Source organism: Cyprinodon variegatus, unplaced genomic scaffold (assembly GCF_000732505.1).
Source record: "Cyprinodon variegatus isolate N-32 unplaced genomic scaffold, C_variegatus-1.0 Scaffold10, whole genome shotgun sequence".
Classification (NCBI taxonomy): domain Eukaryota; kingdom Metazoa; phylum Chordata; class Actinopteri; order Cyprinodontiformes; family Cyprinodontidae; genus Cyprinodon; species Cyprinodon variegatus.
Window position 1 is genome coordinate 1,984,547 of NW_015150463.1, and position 24,684 is coordinate 2,009,230.

At 37.6% G+C, this 24,684-nt stretch overlaps 1 protein-coding gene across 2 annotated transcripts; it reads right to left on the reverse strand.

The window, feature by feature from the left end:
• Positions 1-7,764: 7,764 nt before the first annotated feature.
• Positions 7,765-23,133, reverse strand: pcdh12 (protocadherin 12). Of its 2 annotated transcripts, XM_015379652.1 has the most exons (6): positions 23,086-23,130; positions 19,929-22,760; positions 16,717-16,808; positions 14,874-15,022; positions 10,304-10,471; positions 7,765-8,307 (listed from the first exon to the last, which is right to left on the reverse strand). In XM_015379652.1, exons 2-6 carry the CDS (start codon positions 22,752-22,754, stop codon positions 8,060-8,062), a joined length of 3,483 nt encoding a protein of 1,160 aa, XP_015235138.1. In that variant the 5' UTR covers positions 22,755-22,760; positions 23,086-23,130; the 3' UTR covers positions 7,765-8,059. The 2 variants fall into 2 exon arrangements, with proteins under 2 accessions (XP_015235138.1, XP_015235146.1); XM_015379660.1 differs by having other exon boundaries at positions 16,717-16,805; positions 19,929-23,133.
• Positions 23,134-24,684: the final 1,551 nt, after the last annotated feature.

The window sequence follows — 24,684 nt, forward strand, 5'->3', positions numbered from 1 at the left end:
AATCTATTTAAAAGCATGCATTTCATAGAATTTTATGTTTATACTCCAGTTTTAGCTGGGATTCCTTATTTCCTAGACATTGCTATAATTCTTAAATATTACTTTTAATCACTTTATCTTAAAGATAAATGTGCTTGTAACATGTACCCTTAAATAGCACCATTGTAACCTTTAATGAACTTGCTCTGCTGATTTTGGTTTCTCAAAAAAAGGCTGAATCTAGGGCACACTTTTTATACCTCATTAAGAAGTTAACCTGTGGGAGCCTATACAAGAAAACACTGGTCCAAGACAGGAAGTAAAAACTCATTCATCCTGCTTCCCCTTGAATAAATGCTTAAATAACCTAAAATACAGGTTTCCTAACCATTCACTTAACTGAAAATGTTATAATTACGGAGTTACAGGTCTATTTCTTAAATGAACAACTATTAACTTAAATGAAAAATGGAAGCTAATGTTGCAATATGTAGAACTCAAAGTTTATAGTTTGATAACACTTCTTGTCATAGTATTTAGTCTCCCAGTGGTTTAAGTATTTAACCTTAATGTTTTCAACCATTTTTTTTATTACACTTGTGTATACAAAACAACAAAATAAATCTGTCTAAGTCTTAATGCAGATGACTCAGGACAGAAACTCAGGTGCATCATGAGTCAAATCTGGCATTAACATTGATTCGTCAATAAGATTTTATAAAGATGGCTCCCACTGAATTTGACTTGGTCACAATGGCAATTTGTAGGTTGCACAGTGCTTAACCTATGCTTAATATGAACACATTATTATGATTACCAAACCACGTGTTCGCTCAATGAAACGTAGGTTACTCTGTATGCTTTTTAGGGAGTTGGCTAACCTTACTGGTGTTCACTACCACTGTGCTGTTTAAACAGCAATGAGAGAGACAGTCATATGCATGTATTTTAAGCCCGTCTGCACCATGCTTTAAAAGTAACCGACAGCCGAATCTGGCCTTCGGAGAACTCAGCCCTGAATTCGATTTCAGCAGCAGAGACAGAAGCTGAAGTGGTTTCTTGCAGATTTAAAAAGGAGTGGTGGAAATAGAAGCACAAATCCAGAAATAACTAATTAAGGAACACAGGATTCAGAAGGCAGCTGAACACATAGGTTAAGCCGGGCGTACACTGTGCGATTTTTTTTATTTGTTGCCCACAGCTGCTGCTCACACTGTACGATTACCCGCAGGGTTTAGTCGTACCAGTGTGAGCTTTCAGCTCCAATTTATGTTCGGCCCGAAGCTCTCATGTGATCTACCTGCTCACACTGTACAATTAACCGCAGGGTTTAGTCGTACCAGTGTGAGCTCACAGCTGACGATTTATGTTCGGCTCAACGCTCTCATGTTATCTACCTGTTCACACCGTGCAACTAAAAACCACGTCGGACTCTGCTCCTCCTTGAGATGGAGCTACTCTGTAGCTCTCTATCCTGAAGACAAAAAAAAAGAAGGGGGATATTAGGCTCACTATCGTGAAGTGCACTGAAAGTCCTAAAAAGAAAAGGCGAGAACGTATTTGAAAAATAGACATGGCTGAGCAAACGTGGCTACTATGATCTGTCAATTTTATGGACAGAACTGCATTTCACTCATTGCATCCCTGCCATGCTGCTGTGCTTACATCTGAGAGGAAGAAGAAAAAGAAGAATCCTTCTTTGCGCATGCGCCCTGAGCCATTTGTCCATGGAAGAAAATCAAACATGTTTGATATTCTCCTGACATCACGATTCCTGATCGGGAGGTGGTCGTGAGAGGCTGATCGCCGCTCGTAACCCCCTGTACACTACAAGACTCACGACGCACGATCAGGCTGAAAGTCGGGCCGATCGGAAAATTCTCACACGACTTGAAAATCGCCCCGAAAATCGCACAGTGTACACCGGGCTTTAGGGAAGGAATGAAGAGAATCCAGCAAGTAACTACAGAGGAATGCTGAGTTTGAATCTAGCAGCTGCGTCCTCTGAAGGCCAGATTCATCAGCCGATTACGTCATAGCGTGGCCCCGAGGTCTATTCAAATTAGAAGACTCCTCATTATGCAGCCGACAAATGCAGCCTTCTTTTTCTCTTTTTGAAGGATGGGTCTGGTGTATGCTATGTAGCCTTAGGTATCCCAAGATTCATTGCGAGTCCAGCAGTCCAAACAAGCAAAAGTAGTGGACTCAAATTTTCGAGTCAATATTCGCATTGATATTAGCCGATGCACTCAGCCCACGTATTGAACTGGCTCTAAAAAAAAACTGTATAGGTCGATCTCTAATACATAATATGAAATTGACATTTGAAAACATGGGATTAATCCCATCCCAATATTATATTTTATATTTCAATTTTATAACCTTAAAGCCAGTGTTCCATTACCTATATGGCAGGCATTTTGTATTTACTGCTGTACGATATAAAGAAAAGGACAATCACATCAAGGGATAAAAACATCATAATAAATAAAATAAATAATATTTATTTTGATTTATTTTAACTGTTCATAATAAAGCAAAGTGCACAAAGAAAAATTCTTGAAGTGGCGGTGTTTATTATTATTAAAATTATTCTCCAAGTTTTCCTGATAAAAAGCCTCACTTTTTGTTCACCGTTTTGTTTTTTGTTTTTTTGAATAATAGCTTTACTGTTCAAATGAACTAAGCCTATTTTTATCTCATTGACTGATATACTCACTTAAGCAGGGCTGTAATAACTCAAATGAAAACTATTAGATAATTCTCTGTGTGGAAATAAAACATCATTGACATCTTCTTATCTTCTTACCGTTCTTATCAGCATGTCTCTCTTCCCCAATTTAAGTTGAAGAGGTAATAAAAAATTTGCATTTTATTTAACATGTCCCGGAGTAAATAGGCTGCTTTTCTATTTCACGGCAGATGAATCTATTTCACCTCCTCCAGGGATTTGCTTAAAGCTTAAACATGTCTCCATCTCTGTCTGAAATTAGTTGTATTGTAAACCTGCGTTATTGACATTTACAAACAAAATATAAGAGTAGTTTTTAATTGAGCTTTTATTGGATTGTTTGGTTTTTATTGCCCTCAGTAACTCACAGGTGGCACTCTGAACAGCAGAGAGTGCAATTGCACTTTGCAGATTTATTTCCTTTTGACCATGGAAGAAACAAGCTTATTGTGGTTAAGTCTTGGCCAGTTTGTCTTCAAAACTGATATTTTAACTGAAAAGTGAGATAGATTCTTTAAATACTTAGAGCTCATTAGATTGTTTTCAGAGGTTTACCTGAAATGAAAAGCAAAAAGTGAAGTTCTTAAAAGTACAGAAACTCAATTACAGATCATCAAAAAATATTCTAAAATCAAGAGAGAGCCTTTTGATTTGTTATTATTTACAGTTTATCCATTTAGAACCCTAGGTTCTGGTGAAAGCTGCTGCTTCTCCTCTTTAAACACAACTCTAAACATATATGTTTTAAAGGAACTTAGGATTTCATTACTTTTACAGTTCACTGGGATTATGTCCAAGCACAGTGGAGTGTAAAACCTAAATGCTGCTTCTGTATGCTTGATTCAGATTTTATGTGTGCAGCGTAAACAATGTCTGAGGTCGATACACTGACATAGAGTCCACCTGCCTGTCTCTAAAAGCGAAGAAAAGAGACAACTGAAGAGAGTCCATCCAGTCCTGAAGTTGTAGAGCAGCTCTATGGTTTTCTACAGCATCTCTTAAACCTTAGCCTGACCAAAGAGACAGTTCTTGTGATGAGAAGATCTACTGTCTCTTTCCAGTACCAAAGAAAACTCACATCCCACCTCATGAAGGTTCAGGAGACTCCTGCTATCAGGGCCCCCTGCAGTTTGCTTTTCACCATGGAGTTGGAGATGCCATCATAGCCCTGCTTTAACAAACACCGTTATTTAGACAAGGCAAATGTAAAGTCAGTCAAGAGGAAAACACAGATAACAATATCAGAAGATTCTTTGAAGTAGCACAACAAGCTGATAAAGAAGGCTGTCTCTGTTCTTGCACCTCCTCTGGAACTTCTGGAGAGAATTTCACAAAGAATTCTTCCTAAAATGAAAAACATTGTCTTTAGACCAAGACAATTTTTAGTGTCATTTTGTATACACAGAGTGTATACAAAACGGAATTTTGTTTTATACAGGTCTAATCACATTTCCATTTCTTAAAGTGCAGCAGTGATCAAATGTAAACATTGTGGGAGAAAAAAATGGTCCAAAAAATACTATTGACATAGTCAGGTAGATGCAGAGTCTATGACATGAATTTTTCAACATTATGCACATTATGGACAACCTCTACATTCTCTTCAGAAGATTGTTGAACAACAACAAAGTGTCTTTAATCAATGGCTTCTAAGATCAAGATCAATTTCATGTATTTGGATACTTAAGCCATTCTCTTTACTGTACGTTGGTGCATACATGTTTTCATTCACCCCTTTGTGGTTTGTTGATTACAGATTGACCAGCAGGCAAAATGCTCCTATGTCATTGGGTCTGCTGGTCATTTTTTCATCTAAACATGGTGGAAATGGATTTACGACATGACTGGCTTTGCTCTTTTACTTTTGAAAAACAAACAAAGCTGTCGTTTTAGCTGGTTTCACGAGATTCCCAAAGACAGAACCAGTATGGGGGAATGCCACCAAGATCTTCAGAGGCTAGGTCTGGATGACGGTGACTTTCAGAGGTACTTTCCCATATCGAGGCTCAAGGCATTGAAGGAAGAGTTGATTTCTTCCTGCTATCATCTCAACCCCCATCACTATTCAGGGGCCTAAAACATCTCGCCTGGTCAGGCAGGCTAACAATGACCCTAAAACCCCCCTTTTTTAGAGGCATAGGCCAGTATCGGGTATTATAGGCTAACACCTCAACGATCCTGAAAAGGCTTTGTTGGGCTGTGCTAATCCAGACATTTTGAATTGAAAAATCTTCCTGGCAATAGCCAGAAACATGTTCTTTGGCATCAAAATAAGATTGTGTGAGTGAGTAAGTGAACGTATAGCCCCATTTACACTACCCCCTGTAACTGATCAGTGCTGAGTTCGGGTAACGCTTAGATCAGTTAACCGTGCCGAGCTTGGTTCCTTATGACCGTTTACACATCTCGCCAGCACGGTTCCTTGCCTCCGAAGGAGCTCTGGTTTTGTCTGTCAAAGGATATTTGCTCTATCATTCTCCCATAACCTGGGAGGCCACTCCGTTTCATCTGGGGGTCTCCAGTTTGACTTCTGCACAAACTGGGGTTTCTATACACTATATCAGTCATTTAGTTTTGACATTGCATGTGTTTCTTTTCCTGTTAGATGCCGGATGGTTTCTGGAGCCTCTTTGCAAAACCTGCATCTGGGATCTTGCCTGGTATAGAAGATCAATGTGTAAATTATTGCGGCAATTCATGTGCAGCTTGTTTTTGTCATATTTATGTTCAGTGTTGCGGTACCACATGTCAGTACCAATTTATCTTATAGTAGACTAAGAGAGAAAATGAACCTTGAGTATTTCTCCAAAAATGCTAGTTTTCAGATCATAAAACATCAAAAGCTATTTGACCTGTCAATGTGGACAGCAGCAAAATTCATCAGACTTGAGTCTAGCAGTTACAATACAAGAGTTAAAGCAAGCAATAATCAAAATGTTTGATGATTATTGGTTTGGTGGGTCCAGGGTTGTTACTGAAATTTTTAATTGTGCTCCTTTATAAAGGGTTCCTTCTATCATTTAGAAATTATCAGAAAATCTGAATACCTAAGTATTTTCAATTTGTAGATAAATCTGTTGATTTCATGTTTCATGTGAAGTGAGTCCTAAATAGTGTGGATCAAAAGTCTTTGTTATACCATTTTTGTACAGATTACACTTCTAGCATCATCACATTCATTGCAACAGCAAGTTTTGAACTCCAGAGGGCGCCCAGTTTCAACAAAATAACTGAACTCAACCTCAAAATAGCTGAATAGCTCATCAAAGTATACAGTAGCCATATTTTGAACATTTGACAATCTAAACTAAACCAAGAGATCCACCTAGGCCTGAAATGAGAAGCTTAGGAGGCCAAAAGGAAAACAGCTGTCTCTGTGATAGAAATAGATGTGCATGTTGATGCAATGAAATAAATCTTGAATCTTCTATAGTTTAGATGGACAGAGTTTTAAAAAAGGTTTACATTTTATTGAGAAAGTAAAAAAAAAGTCAGTTTCCATTTAAAATACATTTTCATACTGAAAAAAGTAGAGAATATGTACAAAGTGTTGTTTAATAAACAGAAACAACAATTAGGGGGGGGAAATGAATGAGGCATTTAAACAATTAAAAACTTTTCTATTTTCATTTCAACTTCAGTTCAGATGAAAAAAAAAAAAAATTCTATCTGATACCCTTTGGGCTTTCCCAGTTTTAGACCAAGGTCAACTGCCTTTTCTTGCTATGTGAGCAGCTTTTTGCAGGTTTTCTCTTCGATTTAGGGAGGGGGGGCAAAAGGAAAATAGCTGTTTCTGTGATAGAAATAGATGCTCATGATGATGCTAACATGTATGATATAAATCTGACTCTTGTAAAGTTTAGACGGGCAGAATATAAACAGGATTTACATTATATTGTAAAAGTCATAAAAGTAATTTTCCATATAAAATACATTTTCATACTGAAAAAACGTATTCGCTAAAATATGTACAAAGTGCTATTTAAGAAACAGAAACAACAGCATTTAATGAACTTTTGGAGCATTGGAACCATCAAAAACCCCTTTTGGGTTAGCACAACTTTAGTTTAGAGGAAAAAGAAAAGGAAAACATTTCCGCCTGCTACCCATTGGGCTTTATCAGGTTCTGAACAGATGGAGATCACCTGCCTCTTTTCCTGCTGTGTGGGAAACTTTTGGCAAGTTTTTACTCCAAAAATACTTCCAGCTTTTAGATTCAACTCCATGTAGATTAAAGCATTCACTGTTATGGCTTCTGCAGCTTCTATTGGAGAAGTGTGGAGGACAAATGAATGGTGTGAATAAGTTATTCACATTGTCTGTAATATTATACCTCACCTATGCATCGTTGTTAATGGTAAAAACTAGGTCCTTTTTTCATATCTTCTACATTCTCTTTTTCCTGAGTGATTTTTTTTTTTTTTTTTTTTTTTGTCATACATCTGACTAACTCCTTTTTCTGTATCAAATTTGTTTAACCTAAAAGCTTTTCACATTAATCGATATACTATAACAAAACCGATATTCAGTGTGTCGTCTGGCACCAAATACTTAAATATAAGGCAGTTCTTGTTTCTAGGATCCAGGGAAGATTAAAAGGCACATTGAAAATTGGATATGATGTACATAATAATGTCAAATGTTTTTTTTTTAGCATTTTTTGTTAATTTATTTTTTTCATCTAAAAGACTTCCACCTGAAGAAAGGCTGAGTTCTCCAGGTATAATTGAACTGTAAATAGTATCTGTCTTCTTTTAGAATAGTTTTTTGCATTTTGATAGCAAAAGCAAACTCTTTGATAGCATTTGGCAAAGTCTTAAGATAGATCTTAAAGGCACATGTATTCTTTATTTGTTTTTTGTTTTTTGATATCTCTTATGAAAAGACAAATCGGTTATCCAGTGTGTAAAATATAAATATCTTTATATTGCCATTTTTTTCCTACTTTGTCTTTATGCATTTGCAAGCACCAATGTGTAAAACAGGGCCATCTAGTGGTATAAACTGTAGTCTTCAACCAAGTGATTAACGGAAGCCTCATCCTACATAATAAAAACTATTTTTTTGAGTAAAAAAGGTTGAACACAAGGTGGAATCCTTGCAATTCTAAATAACTGTGAATAGTGAAAATGACAGTTTTTCTTTTCTATTTTCTGCTAATGAATCTATCAAAAAGTGGAAAACTAACCGCTTCTTTCCCCAATACTGCTCCCGATGTCATCTGCAACTTTTCTTCTATATAACAAAAAAATGCTAAAAAATTTTATTACAAGTTTTAGTCAAAACATTTCTCTGATTAGGGTCCCAGTTTCCCTCCAGTCTTCTGTGCGATTATTATGCATGTTATTGTCAATGGTACTGATGCTTTGAGGCCACAGCCGGTCTCTTTTCAGAGCAGTTTTTTAGGGTGTTGCCTGCAGCCATTGCAGTGGTGTCCAAACCCAAAGAACGTCGATATGCTGCTGACAGCCTGTACAGGACGTCAGGCCGAGGGCCTGGGTGGGTGTCAGCCTTCTGCGCCATTAACATCTCAAACAGCGTACTGACCTCCGACAGCAAAGCTTCGCCCAGTTGGCCATCCTTCTCTGGAGTTTTACCTGGGAAAGTGTTAGAGGTTTCAACCTGTTACCATATTTAAAAAAAAGATAACCACATGAAACATGTTTAAATTATCACTAAAGCAGTCTGAAATCGTTATATTGCACCAAGTAAATTTACAGTGCCTTGAGACTTTGTTGATTTTTTCCACTTTGAAACATCATTAAAACCTTAAAATTTTGTTATACAGAAACAAAAAGTAGCTTACAACTGTTACAGCTGCACACAGGGTAATGAACATGGCAAGCCCCAAGGGCACCATCACGGCATGTCAGCCGAGTTGAGGAGATCCTAAAAGTATTCCACTAACCGTCCAACAATGTCTTCATCCAAGGTCAGCAACTCCCAATTGCCACTAAAAACAGTGTTACCAAAGCAGTGCTTCCCCCTCTGGAAGTGGCCGACAATTTTCCAGAATTGCTTTGACAGAGTTTTAGCTTTTGCCACTGCCGCAGTGGCGTGCTTGGCCTCACGATAACTGCTTTCTGCCTAAGGAGTCCTACATGCCGATCAAGCTTGATAAGACTCCTTCTTCAAATTGACAGCTTCCCTTACTGCTGGTATTTACCATGGATTGTGGGGTTGCTGCTGCAATGGTCACTGCTGACAATATGTCCATAGCTTCAGGCGGCTGCATCAACAGTAGAAGCAGAGAACATGGTCCACTCAGATTTCATGTCCTCAGCCCCCTGGGACATCTTAGAGAAGCTCTCCTGGAGAGGATGGAGTTTGCAATGTCCCTAACTGAGGATCTTTACGAGACATACCCAGCAAACCCCCACTACTCGCTTTAGCCTGCCAAATTGGGCTTCCTCATCTTCCAGGGTATCAAGCTGATTGATTCATAGCTTCACCCCTCTTTTCACCAGAGTTTCCAAGACATGCTACCAAAGTTCGGATTCTTCAGCCAAGATGCATTTGGTGACAGAACACCCTATCCTTAAACATGGAGTTCATTAGCGAAAACATCCCTAACCCAGGGATGTTAAGAAGGCATGGTGTACTGCCATGTAACAACAGTCAGAGACCAACTCTTCCCCCAAAGACAAAGGGATACGGCCTCCGTCTGTTGTTACATGGCAGTAGACCAGTCAGAGACCCCCTCTCCCCCCAAAGACGAAGGGATGTGGCCCTCTCATCCACTGGGGTAAATGCCACCACAAGATGGGAAAGCTGGGTCTTGCTTGGGTCTCGGAGGTTCAGAGTTCAAGTCCCACACACTCCCACGGACTGCTTTGGGTCCTCGGGCAAGACCCTTAACCCCAGACTGCTACCTGGGTGCCGCACAATGGCAACCCATTGGTCCCTATGGGGATGGGTCAAATGCTAAGACTGAATTTTGTTGCTCTGTACTTGGGACAGTGTGATAACAATACATTTTTTTTTATAAAAAAGCAGTTTAAAGTTGACTTCTGGGACAAGCTGAGTCTCCATTCCCCCTAGCAAGGTGGAATTCTACATCCTCAGAGACAGTTTAAGTAGCTGTGAATAAGGCCATCACCTCTGACTGCTGCCAAGGCACGAGAACAAATCCAATGGTAGAGTGTGCAACACAATGGAATGGTTTAGAAAAACATCTGGTTTATAATGGATGAAAAATCTACCCAAATCTTTAGTAAAATTAGATAACAATTTGTAACAGACACGTTCCATCTACTTCAAAAAAATTGGCAGAAAAACTCAGTATCTTAAACAGTATCTTATCTAAGAACAGTATCTTATGTGCAAAGCTGGTGGATAGATTACACAAGGAATTGTAGCTCTAACTGCATTACAGTAGAGGTGGTCTCAAACTGGATTGACTCAGGCAGTTTGAAGATATATGTACACCACATTTTTATTTCTAAAATTTTGTAATTTATTTTTCTTTCTGTGTCTTTCTGTGTCATCAAATTTCCAATAATATAGAGAGAATATAAACAAACAAAAAAACACACACATCCCTTTCAGTATCTTGTATGAATCCTACTTTGTAACTTCTTGATAAATATTTACCAAAGGTAGAGAAGGATGAGGTGGAGTTCAGGCCAGTCCGTGGAGGGAGCTCACTTTCAGGGGATAAAGGACCATTTGGGACAAAAATATTTTCATGGTAATCGGCTTCAAGTGGCAAGGATAGCCTAGCCATCCAAGCTGGGTCGCTGCCCTCTGAGAAAACATCATCTGCAAACAAAACAAAAAAAGCTTGTTTGTCAACCATATATTTTGATTTAAAAAAAAAAAAAAATCAATACCACTTTCTTTAGCATTGTTTTCCAAGTGTCAATACATTCTTTTTATTTGTGAATCTTTAAAAGTGGATTGCCTTTCACTCCCTAGTCAACACAAAGGTAATTTGTAATTTTATACCAAAATTAAAGGGCTGTTTAAACATATATTAAGAGACATGGCCCATCTGGCTTGATCTTAACTGAATTTAAGACTATGGGAACCTGTACAGTATTATTAAAAACACACACATGGAAACACTGTATGGTTTTTTTATATGTATGAAACACATTAGACTGAATCCAGAAAGGAAAGCATGCTTAAAAGCCTCATTTCTACCTATTTGAACTAATACTAAAAGATTTTTGTTGTAGCACTTAGTCACATACCACATTTTTTACTTACCCTTTTATATAAATCTGGCTGCTTTTAAGGAGTGTGGGTATTTAAAGAGTTGTAGAATGAGTGGCTCACCCTGGGTACTGATTATGCCAGAACCAGCGCTGGATTTGTAAAACAAAACTGCGATTTGTTGAACTAAAATCCGTGTTAGCATTGCACAGAAGTCTACCTTTATGTTCAAACACTAAATGAGCTAAACAGACTGAATAGAAATAGCCCTGTTTCTGTGTTCTGCTGGTTTCCATGTGCTCCCATAGCTGAGAACAAGGCAGGGAAATGAGGAAACAGCGCAGGGATTTTATCTGGCAGACATTAACAGGGACTTCCTGCCATCTTTGGCATCCTCTGCTCTTTTGAGCATGCATTAAACATCACGTCCACAGTGAAGGTACAAACATTCAGCAGTTGGAGAGTTCAGTGACCCAAAGAGGCGTAAACACCGGGTGTGTCTGCTTAAAAACACTGACAACACAGCCCCAGTTTCTGACACACAAACAAACAGGGGGAAAATGATTATATGGCCCATTTCATGCATTCACTAACTGTGATACATGTTGGAGTTTATCTCTTTGTTAAAATCCCCCCATCTTCCTCGTCACTACATCCTGTTTATGTGCTGTTCCTGCCATTGTGACAGCTTGAGTTCCTCTTGAAGCTATTTTGATTTCATTTGATCTACTTTAGTTAAAAGCCCAAATGTATTCAAGAATGGAAAGGTTTGAGTCAGATGTAGCTACAATATATACATCTCTCACTCACTCTCTCTTTCTCTAACTCTCTCTTAAATACAAATTAACCTTTTAACAGTTTCAATTACTACACGCTTGATAACCTATTTCTTAAGTAAAAGTTGCTCCACCATTTCAAGTTTATCTCTTTTTACAACACTTTTTTCCTTCCAATCATCTTTCCAGCACTTTGAATTGTCTTTGTACTAAATTGTGCTATATCGATAAACTTGCCTTGCCTTGCCTTTCCGTTCTTCTGGATGTGATCAATGTCTACTTTAATATCAGCAATAAACCATCATCACTATAGTTTACATAAGTAAAAATAAAAAATATTACTCTCTAGAAATCTATATAATAAATAAATATATATTATATATGAAATTACAGGAGTAAAGTAACTTTAAAATATATCATATTCTATCATTATGTATTTATTTACACATTCAAAGAAATCATTGTTAAGATGAGAAAATATTTATTTATTTAACTTAGTTTACAAAGTGAAACACATGCATTTGAATCCATATTCCAGTTTATTGAATGTGCATTTGCATTTGGGACATTGTTTTTTCATGCAGTTTGGAAAAATTTTCCAGGACTTACAAGCACAAAACAAAACTTCCAAAACAAACCCCAAACTTTCACAACTTCAAATCAGAAAGAGGTTTTTCTCTGAATCAACAAGTACAAATGTTTTGTTTCAGCTGGGAGGTCCAAGTTACATGAGTGTTTTTTACATCCATGCCCCTGTTCTGCAGTTTTTTCTGCAAAAGACATGTTTTCTGCATTTTAAAGCCATAGTTACACAATTTTAATCTGGTCAGTATCTGTTTTCTATGTATTTATCAAATCATATGCATTATTTCTCCTGTGAATTTTCTGCATTTTTCAAACATATTGATTATGATGGTTAATAATTAAACTACTTTCATTAAATAAAATGAAATCAAATAAACTGGGTTGCAGAAAATTGAATTGTTATCGTGGTTTTGACGTTTTATAAACAGTTCTGCTTCATGCATTTAGTACAATACTTTGAAACACCTTCTGATGTTGCTGTCTCTTCAAAGGCTGTGTTCATTGAATCTACTTGCTTACTCTTAACTGCAGATTAAAGACTTTTTTTTTTTTTCAAACTGGCTTGTAAAATTTAGAACACGCTGATTTATGCTTTGGATTTTTGTTTTTACAATCTTTTTTATCTTTCTGTAAAGCACTTTGATCTTCCTGGTGTTGTTGTAAAGCGCCATACAAAAAAACATTGGTTGATTGATTGATTGGGTAAAGTATGTACTTTGAACTAATGATTGTATTTTTTTAGTTATTAATCAGAGACAGTCGGAGAGACCTGGAATAGTGATCAACTAACAAACTGGTGAAATTTTCCTTCTGGTTTTCCTTTCACATCATCAGAATTTCCTGAGTTGAGGTCGCTATTTGACAGATAAGGCATTTATAGATGTAGAACACTTGATAAATCCAGACAAGCCTTTTTTTTCATAAAAGAGAAACTTCTCCTTCAAAATAAAATCTGAATGAAAGTCTGAAATAAGTGGCCCATCAGTCATCAGATGAATGCAATTCCTTAAAACCTTCCTTAACTTTGACTGATCAAAAACCCTTTCATCTAACCACAACCAGATGTGGAAACTTCAATGTACCACCATCCGCAGAAACACAGCTGTTTCCACCCAGGATGGTTCAAACTGCCCCTGAGGTAAACCCCTTTACTTTTAACACACCCTTTCCCCTCATTGTTTTGTATTAACCTACAGCCCACCATGTATAGTTTATATATATGTTACAAGAAATGTGAGGCTTTAGGGTATTTTTGACGTATAAAATGTTTGCAGTTTATTCAACATATTTAGATAGCAAAATAATTATAACCAATTTGTTTTAGTACGTAAAGAACTAAACCCTAAAGTAAAAGACAGATTTTATCTGTGAATCATTCCAAGTAAAAAAAGCTAGTAAAAGAGGAATGCTCTACAATAATGCAGCCCTTCAACACTCCTTCTAAGGTGTCAGGTGTGCATTACACTCATCTCAGACCCTTCGGGCCAGAAATGTGAGTCAATCTCCTCACACAACAACACTCCCACTCACTCCTTTGTGTCTCTGTCTTACGACCAGTCATAAAGTAAAGCCCTCCACCGCTGGGCAGTAACCCCTACCTCAACCCAACCCCCGCTTGCCTAGAGGCTCCTACAGCCGCCAAACGACAATACCAGGAAGAAACTGGGAAAACACACCAATGTACACACTCAGATGCTTGTGTCCTTCATAACACTGAAAAAGTCCCTGTTAAACAATAAGTCTCTGCTGTGTTTGGTGTTTGACAGCTGTGATATGTTGGCTAGGGTTTGATAAAGTCTCACTATCCATCCAAACATAAACCTACTTTCTACAAGTCTTTCCTGGGGAGGAATATGTTTTAAATACTTTGTAGTTTGCATGAAAACAGTGAAAATCTTCCAAAGTCAGATTGGGCTCTTCAATATTTTAGTGTGGTTTTCACATTTAATTAACATCTCTGATAGCCCTTGGCCTCTTACAATGCGGTATGGAAGTCACTTTAAATTCTTCGTCAATCTCGTGAGAAAAAAATTCTAGGAAGTTTGCATGTTAATGAATAAATTTAGGGAATTCTTTCTTGTCAAATGACAGCTAGGTGATAAACAATTTATGAAGCACTGACAAACTGTGCATTGAAGATTTATTGTAAGTAGATTAGAAATATTGGAAACATTTTGTTGAAATTATCTCTAAGATTTCTGTACTTACACAGGTTTTATGTTTTTGTTTATTCTTTTCATTTCTATTTACATTTTAAGGGTCACATGCCGTTACCTGGTAGGATTGATTAAGGTAGAAGACCATAGATTAAAATCTGAGAAAAATCTGAATAAAAGCAGAAATTCCATAAGAACAAGGTGTAATTTTCCTGTTATTTCCAACTCTTTTCCTGTTGTCTCGTACTCTGACATGTTCATTGTTCGAGCAGTTTGTACGGCTGATGTATTACCTGTTAAAATTTGATTTAATCTACTGTATTGTAGGCTTGAAACACCAAAGTCCCACAGCTAAAAGAGATATTCAGTTTGAAAAGAACAAAAAAAACTCAAGTTCTGTTTATTTTAGGTAAAAAACCTTAGTTATTCTAGTTTACACTCCAACTTAAAATAGGCAAGAAAGAATGGTGTGTTTTTATAACATGTTACCTGGGCTGTTGAGGAGATTGAGCCCTTCCTCTAGATGTTGGTCTATAGGTGAGTCTCTTCCTGCTTCCCAGTCCACATCACCAGCTTCACTCTCTCCATGTCCACTGTCTTTGGTACTTTGCCAATCAGAGCAGTCCTGTCCTCCATATCTGTGGCAAATATTTAGAAATGTGGAGTTGTTAGATTTATTTTCCATTTCCTAACCTCAAATATTTAGAACTTTAAATTACTTTAATGTTATCATGTTGTGCAAGTTAAGTAGCTGAGATACATTAATGGTAAATTTTTCTCCAAACCAATGCACATTTGAGATATTTAGTCAAACAATAAAGGATGACTGGCATATCAAAACTTGCATAAAAAAATTATTTTCAAACAGAAATGCAGTTACTACATTTTTACTGTAGGGCAGTATAGTAAATAACAACAAATATCAGACTCCTATAATGCTAAGTTGGGAAAAAAAAGAGTTTTAAGGTAAATTTTTAGAAAACAAAGAACAATGCATACTGTACTCTTGGAATCTTGGTTACAACACAACTAGAGAAAACAAAAAAACAATGCCATACACCTTTAGGGAACACGCTGTTAAGGTTCCTGGTAAGGTCAATGATTGCTGCAGTGTTTTTTATATACATCATTTGTATATCTGAGGAGTTAAGTAGAAATAAATGGTTTTTGACTACGTTTTGACTCACAGAGATGCTTCACTGATTGATTTATTGAGCTTTGCAGTAAGGTTTTATTTTTTTGATGTCAATACAAAGCTTTGAGAGCCACAAAAAATTCTGTTCAATTGAAAAAAATACTTGTTAATCCTAAAGAGACATTTAATGTTTTAGTAACTCATCAACCTTTTCAAAGAGAAAATAAAATTATATATATATTTTTTTTTCTTTTTTTTTTTTTTTTTTTCTTTTTTAAAAAAATCTGCTACCCTACCAAAATCTTCACAACCAACCTCCATCTCAATAGCTCAGGAAAAATACACCACAAAAAATTCTGTTCAATAAAAAAAAAAATACTTTGTTAATCCTAAAGAGACAGTTAATGTTTTAGTAACTCATCAACCTTTTCAAAGAGAAAATAAAATAATTATATATATATATATATATATAAATATTTATATATATATATTTTTTTTTATGCTACCCTTCACAACCAACCTCCATCTCAGCAGCTCAAGAAAAATACACCTGTGAATTATTAAAATTGGTGGCATTCCTCTTTAATGTCAGCATGTCCTGTTAACAGATGAATCTTCGTTTGATCAGGGAGCGCACCGATGATCACAACCTGAGACCTGCGAGCCAGCTGGCTCTGAAACAAACCTCTAACTAATGATAAGAGGAAAACAAATCCTAAATCAGTGTCTTTTGACACTTTTGAATAGTTTAATTTGAAGTGGACCTAGGTTAACAGTAGAACAAATTACTTTTGTTAGGAGCCAGCAGTTTAACACCTTATTTTATTTTGTCAGAAATCAGCCATCAACATTTTTTTTTTTTTTTTTTAGTCCTTCATGCTTCATGCAAATGTAGTGTGTATCAAATATTTTTCAAAACGCTGACTGTTCTTTCTTAATTTTTTGCTGGTGAGGAATTTTATCCTACTCCTAATTTTAGGGAACAACACTTTGGGGTTGTCATTACCTTCTAACCCATGATTTATATTGCAGATACCTAAAATATACTGAACCTAAACTAAAATGATAACCAAATGCAGAAGTTTTGTTGCTGACACCCAAAATGTCATGAAAGGTCTCTGATCCAGACAAAACCTGGACTCTCCTTGCAAAGAAAATGTTCAGTGTTATAGGGAAAATATGAGACATCCTACATACCTGCAGTTCCGATGGGAATACTTATTTCCTCTGAAGTTTGTCCTTGGCTGCAGCTGACCCTGCCGAAGCAGGGAGAGGAGCTGAGAGATCTGCTGCAGGAGAGAAGAAGGAATGAAAACACGTTATATGTGTATATTTCTGTTTAAGACTGTTTTACTCATTTGAACTTCTCATTTTCTCAAATGAATTACAGTACATGATTGTTAGTAGTGTTGCTTTGCAACACAACGGTGCCAGGTTTAAATTCTTGGCTCTCTCTGCATGTTCTTCCTCTTATTTATGTTCTGTTGTCTGAGACTTGGGAAATCGATTTTTAATCGTTTTTTTATTTGCTGTTATATTGTTCTTTTTTCTTTTTAAAAACAAGCAAATTTCTGACATTATTGAAGAACACATACAAAAAAAAATAATCTTTTTTTAGAGAGCAGAAATCCAAACTCTTGCAGCTCTGTGTAAGGGTGTGATGATAAGTGTTTCCGACGCTTTGATTGGATGAACAATGATTACAACCTTTATTTAGGTGAACTTTCTTTTGTTTTGTTTCTGAGTTACAGTGTGAAAACAGAGCGAATTTGTCTGTCTCACTGCTCTCAGTTTTCTGCTGACAGCTCTATTATACAGCGGATGCACACTGCACTTCAGGGAGTTAATATACAAACACACTAGTAAAGGTTAGTGTGTGCATTCACTTCTGACTGTTTAGCCATTATTGTTGTGTGGTTTTACACATGCATGCTGCTGTGGGGACAGGAAATGGCCTCTACGTAAAAGCCCATTCTTCTCTTGCTCAGCTTCCTTCCAGGATGGACAGAGAAATATGGATGTGTATGTTATTTGGAGGTGAACGGTGAGCCTCTGGCATATTTTTCTTCTTTTTTTTTTGTTCAGTTCTTCCTCTGCAAGCTCAAGGGAGGAGAGATCCATCAGAGGCAATGAGTGCCAACTGGGAGGCCCCTTCCTGTCTGATGGGATTCACATGAGGGCATTGGGATTCATTGCAGTCTTTGTCTGCTGGGCGTTGGTGACTTTTTTACCCTCATTGACGTTAATCTGCATTTTTACTCTCTTTTGCTAAAACTTCAACTGTAAAATCTGTCTCAATTTTTTTATTTATTGCAAACAGGAAGCTAACACTATTCTTTTAGACACCAAAGCTTTTTACAACAGTAATTAAATAAGCACAAAAATGTTTTCAATTAACCCATTGACAACACTTTTCTTAACGTTTCAGTCCCATTCATATTACATTCATACAACTCAATTAAATGTCAACTATTTTTAACAGAAAAATAAAAATAAATGATTCAACATACTAGTAATAGAACTGTGGACCCAGAATATTTCACTTGTGGTAAAAAGAAACATGGGATTTCAAACATCATATCTTTTAGGAAAGAGACATGTTTTGTGTCCCAGAGGTAAATGTGCTTTTGGGCAAAATGTGCATATCAACCCTTGAGCCTTTGACAACTATACACTACTTTGGCATACAAGATGAATGCTTCTATTATCAACAATAACTTATTTTCCCTACTTTGACAATAAATACCAGTTCTTTATTTTATATATAAAATTAAGTAGGTTGCTCATGTTCAGCTTTAAGCATTTCTAAGGAAAGATTTTTCAACTCTGTTAATTTGCTTAAAGTACTGTTTGTGTTGGTGTTTAAAACAGTGACTGTAGCAGTTGTATACCAACAATGGAGAATGATTTCCCAGAATCAGTTCCAAAGTAAATCAATTGCACCAAAAGAGTCATTAATTAAGGTTTATAGTTTTCAAATTGAGTAAGGTCTTTATCTTTGGAGACATGTCCTGTGATGCACTCGGGGCCTGTCCAGAATGTAGCCAGCCCATCATCAAATGACTTCTGGAGATATTCTATAGACCCCCATCCCCCCTGAACTAGTAGAGGCCTCTCTGATCACTGTCTGACCCATCTCACACCAACTCACAGGCAGAAACTAAAACCCACCAAGTCCGTGGTTCAACTAACCCATCCCTAGGAAGCAGTGAGCATCTCTGAGCGCACAGGGAGCAGTCTAAGGGTTTTGTCCAGGGTGGCAAGTTGTGGAGTTTTTACAGCCTCTTCAGAACATAAGCGCTCTGCTCTAACCACTAGGCCGTGACATCCCCTTCTGCAGGCATGGAGTGGAGTGTTTTTAAAGTTTCAGCCTCTGATTTTACTGAATTAACTGATGTAGAGACTATATACAGTATATCAGCTTATGTGCTAACATTAGCTAGCTTTCTACAGAGTGAGTTTCTGTAGCAGACAGTATACTCTTGTTTTGCATCCAAGCTGTTTTTAGGCTCTGTTTTTCTTCCTTTTCCGCAGCCTTTATCAGCAACATACTGATACATTGCAGCAGTTTTAGCTTATTTTAAAAACACATCACAGCTCATGTTGGCTGGTTGGAACTCCTATCGTCCTACTCCTTCTCCAGGCCTCAGGATAAAACACATATATGATATTCAGTAATAAAATGGCTGTCACAATCACTCAGGGTTTTTTTTCTCTTTTTGACAGGAGTACCTCAATATACCCAATGCTTTAGACCTTAATGATCCATCTAGTAACATCTCCTGTCCTCCCTCCCACTTGATTCCAGCCTTGAGAGCTTCTGAGTAAGCCATCATGCTAAAGGAAGAAAAAGGATGGAGGTTTGCTGTAGGCGAAACTGCTCTATGTGTGCTAGAGAGAAGGGGGGTGCTGTTGGGCATACATTCCTACTCTCTAATGGACTTGACTTGAGATTAATCACAAAGCCTGTGGGGGGGTACTTAATTACTAAAACTCTAACTATAAGTACATGTTTAAATAAATGTGATCATGCATTTTAAATCTGACTAAATGGTATTTAAATGAGAGCCAGCAGCAGCCCTGCATTAGCTTCAATGTTTCACTTACAGTGTAGAATGTAAATAAGAAGACATTAAACAATCCTCCAGCATATTAGTAAAGTCATTAATGTCAAGAAAAGTGGTACATTTATCATTTTATCTCAATGTTCTCTGCCATAAATGTAACTTCAGAACATATAGTAAATGATTATGTATTATTTAAAGAGTTTAAAAGAGGAACTACAGGTTAGTTTTATTAAAAGTCATGAAATTCTATTAAAAGAAGCCATTTGGGAATATGTACAATATATAATACATTTTAAGAAAAACCAGTAAGGTTATAAAGGCTGGTATGAAAGTGCAACTTACCTGCACTTCTGGGGAAGCTGAGGAAAGCTCGATGTCCTCTCCAAATGCAGCCATTGAGAGACGAACCAAGTTTTGAAGAATTTGCTGGTGCTCTGCATTGTGCTGGCTATCTGGTGTCTTTGGCCTCCTTAGAGTCACTTGGGATGCTCTCTGTTCCTCTGGGTGCAGCTTGTTACATCTCAATGTGCTATAATATGACACTGAAGAGGAGGAGGAAGGGTTTCTTGTTTTGCACAGGGTCTGGTATGATGCAGCTGGTGTCAAGGACAAAGTCCCTTGAAGTTCAATATTTGCAGGTTTCCTAAGAGCTTTGCAGTGATGGGTGACATGTTTAGAGGAATCCCCCTCTGGATAGCCTTGGGAATGAAGGCTAGTGTTCATAACTGGTGGTACAAAGTTATACTCCTTCTCAGTTTTTTGATCTTCTGGTAGCAGAGCAGGAGTTAGAGGCTCAACCTCACTGTCATCGGCCGGCTCTTCTTTTCGTCCTCTGATTACTGGAATCAGCTGGATGTCTGATTTTCTTATGTTCTTCTGGGGCCGTCGAGGATGCCGGGTGTAGCTTGACTCAGCTTGTCTACAGTTGTAAGCACATTTTTCCCGTTTCTCAGGTCGGCAAAATGTTGTCACCAACGAGATGGCCAACAAAAGAAGAAGGCATGTGGCAGCCAGGCAAATGGCCATCATCATGGTGAAGCTAAGCTGTCCTCGGTTTCCTGGTGATGAGTTTTTCAAGTGGTCATGGAGACTGATGAAAGTCACCTCAAGAGTAGCCTTAATCTCATAACTGGGGATGCCCATGTCCGATACAGAAAGATCCATTGTAAAAGTTTTCCCAATAAGCTCAGTGGCATTTGTGACATTGACAAATAATTGGCCTGCGTCTTGATCCATCCAGAAGAAGTCATTTGGGTTTGTGTTTGAAACTATGTACTTTAGTTTTCCATTGAGTCCTGAGTCTGGATCTTCAGCTTTAATTGTGGTTGCAAGAAATCCATTAAATCCATGTGTGACTGCTTGATTGATTGGCAAAGTGTTCTTTTCATCCCTGTCATTTCCAAGCTCAGACACAATCTCCCCTTTGTGTGCATTCACTGGGACACTCACAGAGACCACCCCATTTTTTGGTGGTGGTTCTGTAATGATGGGAGTGTTGTCATTCAGATCCTCAACATCAATTCGGATTGTGGTAGTACCTGTCAAAGGAGGATATCCATAGTCCACAGCCAACACAAGGAAAGAGTAGCTGTGAAATTCCTCATAGTCTAGACTGCGAAGTACTCTTATGATTCCAGTTGTTGGATGAATTGAAAAACTTTCCTGGTCAATAGGCCTCTTAATCTGGTAGGAAACTTTTCCATTGAGTCCCTGGTCTCTATCACTGGCTTTAACTTCAAGAACTTCTAGCCCTAGAACATTGTTCTCCTTAACTGAAGCCTTATAAATCAAGGCAGAAAATATTGGGGTATTGTCATTTTCATCTAGGACATTAACTGGTAGGTTTTCAACAGTTACTAAAGGTGGATTTCCATTGTCCTGAGCGATTAGCGTTATGTTATACTTCATAACCTTCTCTCGATCCAGGTAATCATTTGTCACAATCAAATAATTATTATGATCGCTGTATTTAAGATGGAATGGGCCAGATCCTTCTTGAATAATCACTCTCACTTCTCCATTTTTTCCTGAATCTGCATCATTAACTGTCACCAGTGCAAGAAACGTACCAGGAGGTTCTATTTCCGACACCGTGGGGACAGCTGAATTGTGTGTAACCCATGACGTGCTGATTCTTGGTGCGTGATCATTTACATCTACAAGTTTAATATGTAGTTTACAATGACTTGGCATACTATTGGGACCATGATCAATAGCCTGTATGTTGAGCTCATAGGATGCCTCCCTCTCATAGTCGAGAAGGGCCTTTAAAATCAAATCTCCAGTATGTGAATCCAAATGGAAGATCTTTTGAACCTCTGAAGGTGTGTGCTTACTGAACAAGTATTCCACCTCCCCGTTGGCACCTTGGTCCGGGTCAGTTGCTGTAAGCTTGATGATGGTTGTCCCAATGGTTGTATCCTCACTTAGAGTCACAGTAAGACTAGTTTCCTTAAAAGCCGGGCTGTTATCATTTGAGTCCTGAATTGTGACATGGACTAACATGCTCCCAGATTTTGGTGGATTCCCTTTATCATATGCTACCAGAATCAAGTCAAAGGAGTCTTCAGCCTCCCTGTCTAGTTCTTTGATCACCACCAGGTCTGGTTGTTTTGATCCTCCTGGAGCATCTGTCACCTCCAAAGCAAAGTGTTGATTGACTGAAAGGGAATAGTTGTGGAGGCCGTTGGGCCCGGCATCAGGATCAAATGCTCGATCTAGAGGTATACGCATCCCAAGGGGTGCAGTCTCTGAGATTTCCACTTCTTGTGTGGTGTTTGAGAAGCTGGGACTGTGATCGTTTAAGTCCATCACCTCAACACGAACCCGCAGGTAGTTCACAGCTCCCTTTTTTCTGTAGAGGACGCTGAAGGCCACCTCACAAAGGTCTGATCCCCTACACAGCTCCTCCCTGTCCAGTTGGCCTTGGGTGGTCACAACTCCATCCCGTGTGGTGACAGAGAAAGGAAGGGCCTTCACCTGCTCCACCACATGGAAATCCTCTAGAGAACCAAATTCATCCCTCTGGCGGAGGTCGTCTAACAGACGGCCGACCTGAGTTCCTGCTGGCTGCTCCTCCCAAACTCGGTATTGGAGAGTTACTGAAGATGACTCAGACGACAGAATCTTATAGGAAAAGTTTAAAACCAGAAGCAGAGCCAGCAGCATTTTGATCTAAAAAAAAAAAAACCTTTTGTCTATTTGCTAAATTTACTTTTTTTTTTTTTTTTTGCCCAAAAAATTATGACAAATTAAACCTTTTGAATTTCTAAAACTGAAGTCTTAATATTTTTAAGAAATAGCCATTTTGGTTAGAAAAAGTAATTTTCTCCAACAAAACCTAACTACAGACACTAACTGTAGGAAAAGTTTTGTTTTTTGTGAAATACACAAATAAAGCTATAGAAGAAATAATTCAGCTGATAAAAAGTAAGAAACTTAAGATATTATCATATCATTCCCCATAATTTCCAGCTGCTCTCTGTCTACTCTTACTCACACAGCTGCTGGCGTTCCTGCAACTCAGTTCATCCTTATCGCAGAGAAGTTTTCCTCCAACTAAGAAAGTATGGATATGTGTTTTCACATGCCAGAAGGGGCATCAGCCAATCCAGAACAAGGAGGAGGGTCACATGCAAATAAGCCACAAATCAACACAAAGAAAAGCCCTCCTTCCCTGAAGGAAACTGTGCTTTCACAGTAACATGACACGGCCTCTCCATCATCCACCAACCCACCCCCTTGCAAAGATCTGTGCAAACTCATCATAAGCTGCAGCCGCAAGCTTAAAATCGTTTGGGAAATGTGTAATTCCCAGTGGGACGACAGCCTGGAGCTGGTAGACATCTACCTAACTCCATAATAATATATGGTCTGGCATTTTGACAGCAACAGAAACAAAGAAAAGACGATAAGCCATCCTGAAAAATGAAAGGCGTTGGTATTATTTATCCCAACCATATTTAAGATGCATTGTATGCCCTTTAAAAAATTTCATATTTGTTGAAAAAGAAAAACCTACCTCTGCAAGAACACTAGCAATGAAGTGAAACTTTAATGTCAGAAGTCTGTTTTTAATGTGACAAAACCCACATTCCAGCTGTCGTTAAAAAATAAATACAGAGAGATTCATCTTTAACCACATGGTCAGAGGTCAACAAATCTGTCATTCATTTTCATTTCTGTCATTCCTTTTAGGCTCGGGATTAGGGTTTTTTTACTCGAAACAGCAGAAAGTTTTGATTTAAATGTTGAGAAATCAAGTGTGTGAAAATGTGTTCTTCTAAAATGTCTCTCACTGGGGATGATGAAAAAATTAAATGATATTAATGGAAAGGTCGCTAAAAAGTAAAGAAGTAAAAGCAGCAAACGCAGACATCACAATTAAAAAAAAATCTTGTAAATATTCTGATAAAGGATGATAAGAAAAAAGACCCCTCATGGAGAAAGAAGCAATTACTCCATAGTCAACGTAAAAAGACAGATTAAAGTTTACAAGACGTTAGAATCACAGCATAATTTTCTGTATCACACTTAAAATCCTGGGGGGAAAAAATTCAAAAAACTTTTAACCAAGTATATGAGAATTAAACTGTCACAGAAGTGTGAAGAGTGTTGCAGCAACACAAAAATAATGTGATGACAAACACAATAAACTTAATAGTGCAGGGAGTACAGCCTGTTTATGATAGAAATGTTACATAATCAGATGTCTTATTTTCCATGTTATTTCCTAATGTAGAAAGAAAAGGGTTGCAGAGTGATTTAAAGGACAAAGCCATGTTAGATCACCAGGTTGACAGAAAAATTTCATAATACACTGAACAAAAGTTTCAAAAAGCAGCACTTTCTTATTGCTCCCATTTTTGTAAGCTGAAGGTAAACACTTTTTCTATGGTCCCAAAGCTAAGGTTTGATGTAGTACTGAAAGAGCTATGATTATTTCTCTGATGTTGCTGAAATAAGTAGCTTAAATTTACTAACTTTAAATAAATCTCTTTATATTTAAAATAAACCACATCTTAAAAGTAAATGGATTTTTATAATTATTTTTCAAATGTTTTAAGCAAATTTCCAAGTGATTATATGTTTTTTAAAC